This window comes from Alligator mississippiensis, chromosome 5 (genome assembly GCF_030867095.1).
Source record: "Alligator mississippiensis isolate rAllMis1 chromosome 5, rAllMis1, whole genome shotgun sequence".
Classification (NCBI taxonomy): Eukaryota; Metazoa; Chordata; order Crocodylia; family Alligatoridae; genus Alligator; species Alligator mississippiensis.
Window position 1 is genome coordinate 10623018 of NC_081828.1, and position 10298 is coordinate 10633315.

The following is a 10298-nucleotide window of genomic DNA, read 5'->3' on the forward strand; positions in this document are numbered from 1 at the left end:
GGAGGCGCAGTTCTCTCGGCTCCCAGCGGAGCCAGTGGGGCGGGACTTCCGGGGGATGGGGATGACTTCCGGGCCGTTGCTAGGTGGCTATGGACCGCTTCGTGACGCGGCGGCCGCGGGAGCAGGGCGGCCTCCGCCAACCGGGCCCGGTTCGCGGCGCCTGCCGTCAGGCCACGCTCGAGGCCCTCAAGGTACCGTGGGCGGGCGCAGGGACCGCCGGGACGGCCTGGCTGCGAGGGGGGCACCACACCGTGCGCGCGGCCTGTCGCCGTAGTAGAAGCGGGCTTGGGGCCGGCGTCTCGCAGCAACCCCCAGTTTCCCGCAGGGTCAACCGGGCCCCCAACGCGCGAAACGCGGCGCCGCGCCGTGAGATAACATCATATATAGCGACAAGAATGTATTTTGGGAGCTGGACCCGGTGATCTGCAAGTTTGAGGAAGTTTGGACGGACGCCGTCCAGGGAGAAGGGCGCCGCAGCGAGCTCGGTCGCTGGCGCGGCGTCGTCAAGTCAAAATGGACGTCAGAACGTCGAAACGGGGTGCCCGTTTATAAACGTCGCAAGCGCCGTTCGTTGCAAGTCGAAACGCCTTCAGTTCAGGACGGCCTGTAATTAGCTGCTGCGCCCAGTTTGCTCCCTTCATCCTCTCTGCCTTCGGAGACATTTATCCGATGGGCTTCCCCCCGTCAGAGCGCTTGCGTAACTTTATTTTCCTCGGAGACGCTGGTTATTAAGTGCCCCGCGTTTGGCAGAATAAGATGAAGAATCGCACTTCGCCTTCTAGATCCTTCTGCCCTGATTTACAACAGGGACCTGCTCTCAAGCAATTACCCGTCATTTTGGACCATCACATCTTCTGTGCTCTGGTTCATGTCACGATCAATAATTCATGTGTCGATAACAGCCCCATTAGCTGAGATGAAGGCCAATGTCTTTATTTGCCATAAGAATATTCTGCGTTCCTAATTACTTTTCTTTTTTTCCCAGAGAGTTGTGGTGATAGAAGATATAAAAAGATGGAAATCTATGCTGGAGCTTCCTGGTCAATCTAAGGAGAATCTGATTGAAGTCTTGGAGGAATTAAAGAAGAAATTACCTTCCAAGAAAGTATTGCTTTCAACCAAAATAGGTACGTCTTGTTTAATTTAGAGGATGAACATTAGATTGACTTGAGCCCTCTTGGATTTTCTATACAGATGAGAGTAGTTGAGAAATATTGATACACCCCTGAAAAAAGAGGGGTGGGGGAGAGAGAGAATATTTTTTAATAATGGTCCTAAACCTTTGGCTTTTCATTGATTAAAATCCTATTAGTAGTAGCCACACAGTCTGCAGGACTTAGTCTGCAGAGCTGCTACTGAGTGGCAGCAACTCTCAGTTAATTATTCACAATTATCTGGATGGTGCCTACTTATAATCAATTGTACATCACTCTCTTCCATGATAAAACCTGTGGGAGGAGGGGTAGGGTGGTAGGTACCTCGGTGGGGATTTCTTCTGTTACTTTCTTGACTGCAGGCGTAGGAGGTTATTCTCTTGTAGACTGAGATACAGGATCCATGTGCAAACCCAAAAAAGTCCTTGGGATTTGCTGGAGGCCTGGGCCATGAACAGAGAGCAGCAGTTCCCAATCTGTGGTATGCGTACTACCAGGGGTACTCGGACAACCTGTCAGTGGTACGCGTTAACAGATTTATTATAATTACTTTATCTGACAAAAATTAGCTGGTGGTGCCATTTTAAATTGGTGGTGCGCAATCTGTCAGAGTTTGGGAACAGCTGCCATAGTTTTGCTCATTTGTAGCAGCTACCCTAGTACTCCATCCTCATCCTGAGACATCTCTAGAGCGGAGAGCACCTCCTGACATACTGGTGCGGCAGAAGGGTAGTGCCAGGGAGATGGCTGAGCTCCTCCTCATGCAGTAGCATCCTGTACCTGGAGCAGGAGGTGTGATCTACCCTGCTTCTAAATTCTGTAACGTGATTTGCTGATTTTAGCCCATTTCACCTGTCTACCAGGTCTGTCCTCGTAGTAGATGATTATAACAGGATTTTGTTGTACTAAGGCCAAGGACTAATGGTGCCATCTTCTGGCCAATGGTGGTATCAGTTCATATCCAGTAGGGCAGGGGTGTCAGACCCACCTTGTGCCCAGGCTGGATCCAGACTATAGGGCTCCTTGCAGGTCAGATCCAACCTGGGGCATGTTACAGCAGCGGCAGCTTCAGATCAGACATGGGGCATGTGGCACTGCTCTGGGTCTCTGCATGCCTGTGCCAAAGCTGGAGCTGCTGCTGCATGTCCCATGCTGCAGCTGTAGCTCTAGCTTTGGTATGGGGCATGTGGCAGCTCCAGCACAGGGCTGGTGGCTGAGGAGATAAGGCTGCAGCAGTGGTGACGGGGGAAGCAGCTGGAGGGTGACCAGGGTTGTATTGGCCCTTGCTTGCTCTCCCGCTGCCAATTGCTATGTTGACCAGGGCCCAAGGGCCCTGGACTCTGAGGCAGGCTACTCCTCCCCTGTCCACACTCTCATCTCCCAGCAGCCCACTGCTAGCCTGGATAGAACGGCACTGTGGAAAGGACCTGGCCTGCGGGCCTTATGTTTGACACCCCTTCTGCTCAGTGTTATATCCCTCCCAGAAGGTGTGTGCTGCAGTCCCTGGCTAATACCCGGGGTGTGGGCATGAGTCCCTGATCCTGACTGGAAAACATTAGGACAGGAGTCATCATTTTCACACTTACTTCTTAAAAAAAAAAATAAAAAAATACCATAAGCATCATATAATGTATCTATTTCCTTAAAAAGGTTTTCAGCAACTAGTTTCTATTTTGTATAGGCCAATGCTGAAGGCTTTATGCTTTGACTGTCCACCCTCTGGGCCCCTGTATAGCTATGTATTTTCCAATTGCTTCACTATACCTCAGTGACCTGGGGAAGCATTACCCACATTTTCCAGATGGATAACTAAGTGCCCTAGGGCACATCTACATGTGTACTTTAATGTGCATTAGCCTATTTTAATGCACATTAAAGTATCACAGAAAACCATACTCTTTAGCTAATGTACATTAAAATAGGCAAATGCGCCTTTTTCTAGTACCTCACAATCCTAGAGGTAATGTTTTATAGCTCGCTGTGGCTGTTCTGATACTGACATGCACTAGCTACTTGGGCTGCCTGGTCTGTATCGCACTTACCCACTGTCTGTAACTGAACCATCCCTGTTGCTTTTTCCCAGGTCACACTGTGAATAAGATGCGCAAGCATTCAGACTCTGATGTAGCCAGGCTCGCAAAAGAAGTTTTCACTGAATGGCGGACGTTCATCAAAGACCATTCAAACAGGCCATCAATAGAAGTCAGAAGCGATCCCAAGACAGAGACTCTTAGGAAGAATGCCCGGAAGCTGCTGTGCGAAGCTCTGGAACTAGAGGTAATGTTTCTGCTGGCTCTCCTAGCCAAGAGGAGTTAGTATTGCTAGAGAGATGGAGTGAGCTCTGTAAGCAGCTTTGTTTCAAAAGGAGATAATTTTTTTTCCCCTGGTAAATCCTGTAATTGAAAATGAAACCTGTAGTGTCATTGTTCACACAGGCAGCACATGGGACAGTTCCATTACATTTAGATTATGTAGGGAAAAGAGGAAATTAGGAGGATGTGTAGCTTCCCCCTCCCATTTCTTAGCTCTGAAAGCTATACTGAGATGTTTGGGTTGTTTGATAGTGCTGTAATTAAGTGCTTGCAAATTAAAATTTATTGCAAAAACAGAAAAAAGCTCAATGTATAAAGAGGTGGTAAATACCAGATCCCTGAGGTATCATTAAGCAAAAAACAGGACTGGCAGTGAGGCTTAATGATCAACAGGACTATTATATTAAACTCTATAATTATCCTTTTGATTTATTTATTAACTATTCTTTCAATAGCCGGCAAGCAGTAGGTACTCAGTTACACAGCAAAGTTTTTTTTGTTTTTTTTTTTTGTTTTTTTTTTTGTTTTTTTGTTTTAAAGTAAAGTAAAAAATAAAGTGTCTGTTAACTCTTGAGGGTAACCTGTCCTCTCAGGGTGGCTATGGAGTTCCTGGTGGGTTAGAAAGAAGCTCTTCCCTGTTCTCAAATAACAACAGTGGATCGCTCATCATGGGAATGTCCCACAGTGACTGGGTGCTGCAAAGGACTGATCATGCAGTACTTGGCTTTTTCTTTGCTGGCAAACCAGGTCTCTGTGTTCTGGCCAGAGGAACCTGGTGATAGAATCTGAATAGAGAGCGGCCAGTGGCTGAAATCTCCCCTCTGCCATGACATATGAAGGGAATGAATGTCACCCCAAAAATGGCTAGTGATGGTCAGAGGCTAAAATTGCAACAGGATTCACCTGCAAAGAACAGCAGGAGAAAATGCTGTTTCCCTCGACATGACTCTTCCTACTGCAGTTTTGCCATCTGCAGGGTGAATGGAGTAGCTAGGCAGGCAAGAGAAAAGTAGGGAGACCAGCAACTGAAAGGCAGAAATGAGAATGAGAGAGTTATGTGGAAGGACCATGGTGAGAGGGATGGTCCAGGTCTCAGTGGACCAAAGGAAGGTAAGAAGAGGAGGAACAAGGATGGCTGTGACCGGGGGGGGGGGCGCTGAGGAGCAGTAAGAATAAGAGGGATAGACCAGCAGTTGGGGTGAACAATGCTCCAAACATCTGGAGTCTCCCCTGTGAAACATGGAGCTTCCTTATGACTAATGGCAAAAGTAAAATGAAATCCCTTTGGCTGTGGGCAGCGGCTAGTTCATTCATTCCTTCATTTCTTTTTCCAGATTTCTAGGCTGTGCCAAATTACAGGTTTTGGCGTGTGTTGAAGTAATAACTATATAATTAGCATTTAGCAAATCCCTTTCTGCATCCTTAATTACACCTCCTTCCACACAAAGAGCCTGCATTTCCCTTTATAGCACCAGGCAGAGATGCCAAGTGTTTGGAGCATCTTAGAGTTGTTGTTAAATTGCAGTCCGAAATAGCGTCCAAGGTGCCTTGTATTAGAGAGGTCAAATATGAGCTTTATGGGGACAGTGCAGTGTAGTTGATAACTGCAAAGCTGGTTGCAGATTAGGTATCTTTTGTGATAGCAAAGTACTGCCACCCAGCTGGACATGAGAACGAGCTCCCTGCTACTAACCGCATTGCATGGTTCCTTAATTGCAAGGGTGGAATTAAATTGCCCTTCCTGTTTCACTTGTGATGGGAAGTAGATTTCCTTGAACTTGAGCTGATTAATGAAGAAACTCTGAAAAGCACCAAACTCCAATTTCAATCCATTGGTCTCCTTATTAAACGCAAGGATCTAATTTAATACTTTGCTGTTTTCAGATTGATCACCCACTGGCTGAAAATATTGAGCGAGAAGTGTTTCATCTCTCATCCCGTCTCATTAGCGCGCCATATCGCAGGACAGTGCGAGCCCTCGTCTTCACGCTAAAGCACAAACCTGACATCAGGGCACAAGTCAGAACTGGCACGCTCCCAGTCGGCACCTTTGTAGAAAGCCATAAGAAGTGCTGAGGGGGGCCCAGTGCAGAATACACAATTCACCTGCCTGCGTCACAGGCTGGATTTAGGAATCCTTTCAGTTTTGAGGCATGCAATGATGCTGGTAAAATTAGTCCTTCTATCCCACTCTATACATACAATGTACTAGAAGCCATGTGGGGCAAATCCAGTGGGGGTGGAGGTGATGCTGTAAGTTATGCCTCTGCGGTGGTGTAAATCTGAGGGGCCAAAAATGGGTGAGGTTGCAGCGGGAAGAGCAGACTTATTCCCCTCCTGCAATTACTTTTCCTGCTGTGTGCCTACCCCTTCAGCTGCACAGCTCAAGGTGCCTCACCTACATGTCACTTAGGCCACTGTTTATTTCACATCTGAATCTGACTCGCCTCTCTCCAGCCAAGAGCCACAGTATAATTAGTGGAGCTTCTGAGAAGGAGCTATTTTGTCCAGTACCTGCAGAAAGCACTGACCAGCTTCATTTGTTAGTACTGAGACCCCTAAATATGCAGGTACTACCAAGCCTGACTGCTTAGCAATGCAAAGTGGCTTATTTTCACTCCATTCTACAGGGTGGAGAACTTGAAACACCATCCCAAGAGCTGGCTGGCCAGCAGTGCACTGGATCCCCAAACCTCATGAATCTAAATGTTGCGGCTTTCAGGTGAACTAGCTTGCACTGTGCTGCATTTGCTAGACAAAATGCCCCTCTGCTGTGTATTCTAACGAGTAGCTCATCATTGCCATTAATACCTCATTCCTGATTTACATGAGGAGCCTTGTCTTTCATGAACTGACAGGAAAATTTGTAATACATTCTCTAAATGTAATTAAGTAGGGAAGTAAATATTCCTTATATAAAAGCTGTTTTCCTCAAAAGGAACAAAGAAATCAGAGCAATTATATGAACCAACTCTTCAACAATAAACTGTGTGGGTTTTCTTAAAAAAAACAAACCTAGGAAATGTCTCCAGTTATGAATTGGTGAAGGTATGAGTTGCATTGTTCTTGATATATATCCCTTTGCAGATCTCTGCAGGTGGATAAGAGTGCTGCTTGTGCTAGATGTATGTGGGCAGTGGAGAGGGGGCTGGCCACAGAACATCTAAGCAAGCCTATACTGCAGCAGTAAGAGTTGGCCAAATGTGGGGATAAATGAACGTTGCTATCATTGGCTGTAGAAGTGGGATGGGGGTAGAGTCCAACATGCCACCACAAGGTCAGGCTGCTTCAAGAAGTACCACTTTCAGTCAGTGGCATGTAGTACAATTGTCTTTAAAGTGCCACTAATTCAACACAGTCATCACAGCAGAGCAACTGGAGGCTGAGTATTAATTTTGCCACAAGGAAAGCAAACACTGTCCTGGGTGGCAATAACAGAATAATGTAGTAAGACATGGGAGATATTCATTGGTGGTGGTTAGGCCTGAGCGATTGTAGATGCTGGTTTTGGACCCTGCATTTTAAGTAGGATGGACAGGGTCCAGAAAAAAGCAGTGAAGACGACAGAGGCTGGCAGCAAGCTGCATGAGGAAAGGTTGAATGAATTATGGACATCTGATTTGGAGCAAAGGAGATTAAGGGAGGCGTGACAGCCATTTTTAAATATTTGAAGGGCTGCCACAAAGAAGCTGTTTTCCTTTGCCACAGAAGACAGGACATGTAGCAATGGGTTTAAACTGCAGGAAAAAATGGTTCAGAACAAATCTCAGAAAAAACTTCCTTACTGCAAGAACAGCAGGAAAATGGAACGTGCTGCCTCAGGAGGGTGTGGGATCTCCTTCAATGGAGGTTTTCAACAAGAGGTTGGACAGGCATCCTGGACAGATGCGTTGGAAACACAAGAGTCCTGTATTTGTGCATGGGTTTGGACTAACAGACCCTTGAGGTCCCTCCCAAACCTATAATTCTATTCCCTGAATTTCTATTAATGACTTGGATGATGGGATCGAGTACACAGTTAGCAAATATGTGTATGACACCAAGTTGGGTGGAGTGGCAGGCACTATGGAGGGCAGTAGGATCTAGAATGCCTGGATAGACTGGAGAAATGGTCTGCAGTCAGCCAGATGAGAGTTGACAAGGACAAGTGCAAAACCCTGCACTTGGGTCGGGATAGCCATATGCACAGACAGGGGAATGACTGGCTCAGCTGCAGTATTGCAGAGAAGGGCCTGGGGGTTATGGCAGGCAAGCTGAATGTGAGCCGACAGCGTGCTTTTGTTGCAAAAAAATGCCAACAGCCTCCTGGTGTGTATTAACAGGAGTGTCACTTGCAAAGCTAGGGAAGTGATTCTTCCACTCTATTCAGCACTGGGGAGGCCACACCTAGAGCAGTGGGTCCAGTTTTGGGCCCCACACTACAGAAAAGATGTAGACAGTTTATATAAAGTCCAGCGCAGAGCAGCAACAATGATTAGGGGCCTGGGAGGCAAAACTTATGAGGAAAGCCTGAAAGAACTAGGGTCCTTTAGTCTGGAGAGGAGAAGGCTGGGGGGTTTGATAGCAGTCTTCAAACACCTGAAGACTGCTTATAGAGAGGATGAAGATGGGCTTTTCTCTGTGGCTGTAGGGGACAGGACTAGGAGCAACAGCCTCAAGCTGCAGCAAGGGAAATTTAAGATGAAGATTAAGAGGAACTTAAGTGTGGGCAAGCATTGGAACAGGCTACCTAGAATCTGGGGATACTCCATGCTTGGAAACTTTCAAAAGCAGGTTAGACGGACACTTGGCTAGGATGGTTTATTCAGGGATGATCCTGCTTTGAGCAGGGGGCTGGACTAGATGAGATCCCTTTCAGCCCTACTGTCCTATGACCTCATGATCCAACTGTAGATGATGACAGATAAATATCTTCTTGACTTCTTCAGACAAATCATAGAGAAGTAGGGCTGGAAGGGACCTCACAAGGTCATCTAGTCCAGGCTCCAAATATCTTTCCATCTCTGTTTTCTTCCCTGGATAGTAGAAGCTGAAGCAGTATTCAAATATTTCGGAAAGATCGAAATCTATCAATGCCAAGAGAAGCTTATAGGTTCTGTTTCAGCCAGTCAACCTTTCTTTTTTAAATGACTTCTCAGTTACTCTGAAGCTCCTGTGTCCACAGACTTCCCTTTGCACTGCATTCTTAACAAAGACATCTTTAAAAGGTCAGTTTTTTTAGTTCATGAATTCGGGGTGACATTTCACATGCACAAAAATAAGGACAGATATGTTAGACAGTGGAAGCTGGCTACTTACAATGCAATCAGATGCAAAGGGCTTATTCCAGAACACAAAATTGGACATGTGCGATTGACAGGTGGTGATCAGGCGAGTAACAGGCATCAACCAATTAGTGACACCTTTAACTAGAGATGGCTCCCAGGTCATCTCAAAGCCACAAGTACTGTCCCTGTACCTTGCCAGCAATATTCTGGGCTGTTTTGAAGGTGTTTTGGACTCAGTAGCTTTAGTTTTTTCATGCTCCAAAATGCAGCTACTTCCAGCTCTATTTCGGCTGTCGGTTAAGTCCCTTTCTGTTATACGTGGGTGTGAAACTGGACAATAAGAAAACGAGGAACTTCCAACTGCAACAAATGCCAGGCCCCGGTGCTTTCCCATGTAACTTGCACACGCACAGTCCAGCGCTGGTGCTTGACTTAGTGTCCGAGTTTCCAAAAAACTGGCCACTTAGCACTGAACTGAGTAAAATGCAACAAGATCCAGTAGAGAATAACCCAGTGTCATGAATACTGTTTTCTCTGAGGTAGTGAAACCACAAATTAAGGCAGAATTATCTCCTTAAATGAACAACCACAATATGCGTGCGCTGGTCTAACACACCTGAGTTCAGAGCGGTCACAGACAAGCAGCTCTTCCAAGATAGTTGCCTACATCAGGTGGCTATTACAGCACCTGGCCACTAAGTGGCAGGAAAGTCAGTAATAGCTTTGTTTCCACTGAGCAGACAGCTCAGTCATTGCTCCCAACTTTCCAAGGACTAATTTTACCCCAGATTGGAGGAACTCGCACTGACGGACACACACTGTAGGTTGTGCATCTTTTCCACTTTTATCCTGATACAAAGTGTCAACATGTTGTGTGTCTGCACCCTTATTTTAGGCACTGTAAAGAGCAGGTCCGTGAATGGACAAATGGCATCCTCTTGCTCTGCGGACTAGCTCCCTGCATGTTTGGATAGGCTGAGTTTGGTTTCAGCCCTCCGGAACCAGCCCAGCCCCGGGTGAGCGAGTCAGAGGCTGTTCTTGGTTGTTAGTAAATGATCACACAGGCAAAATCCCACTCCGTTACACCTGAGCAACCCCCTGAAGGTGATGGGTCTTCAGAGTTTTAAGTAAAAGCTGAATTTGGTCTTCCTGTACCTTTTAGGCAAGGTGGCAATAGATTCACTCCTCTCACTTGTTCTCCTGGCCCTGTGAATCTTGTATCAGGGTGACTCAGTGGCTCAGCTTCAAGAAGGTGGTTGCAGGGTACCTCCACCCAGGTCAGGGGTGGGCAAAATGCGGCCCGCAGGCTGGATGTGGTCCGCCAGGCCATTCTATCCAGCCTGCGGGGCCCCTAAAAAATTTAGAAAATCAATATCTATCTGCCCCTGGCTGCCTGTCATGCGGCCCTTGATGGTTTGCCAAACTCAGTAAGTGACCCTTCACCCAAAATACTTGCCCGCCCCTCACCCAGATGCTTCTGTCCCCTACTGGTTATGGCACTCACTTAGGAAGTGAGAGATGGGCTGAGGGCATTGAATCCATATCTCCCACTGCCTAAGCAAGTG

At 46.9% G+C, this 10298-nt stretch overlaps 1 protein-coding gene across 1 annotated transcript; it reads left to right on the top strand.

The window, feature by feature from the left end:
* The first annotated feature begins 60 nt into the window (after positions 1-60).
* Positions 61-6480, top strand: TCEANC2 (transcription elongation factor A N-terminal and central domain containing 2). The gene is made up of 4 exons (XM_006258607.4): positions 61-191; positions 986-1127; positions 3238-3431; positions 5351-6480. The coding sequence occupies exons 1-4, from the start codon at positions 90-92 to the stop codon at positions 5540-5542; spliced, it is 630 nt and encodes a 209-aa protein (XP_006258669.3). The 5' UTR covers positions 61-89; the 3' UTR covers positions 5543-6480.
* Positions 6481-10298: the final 3818 nt, after the last annotated feature.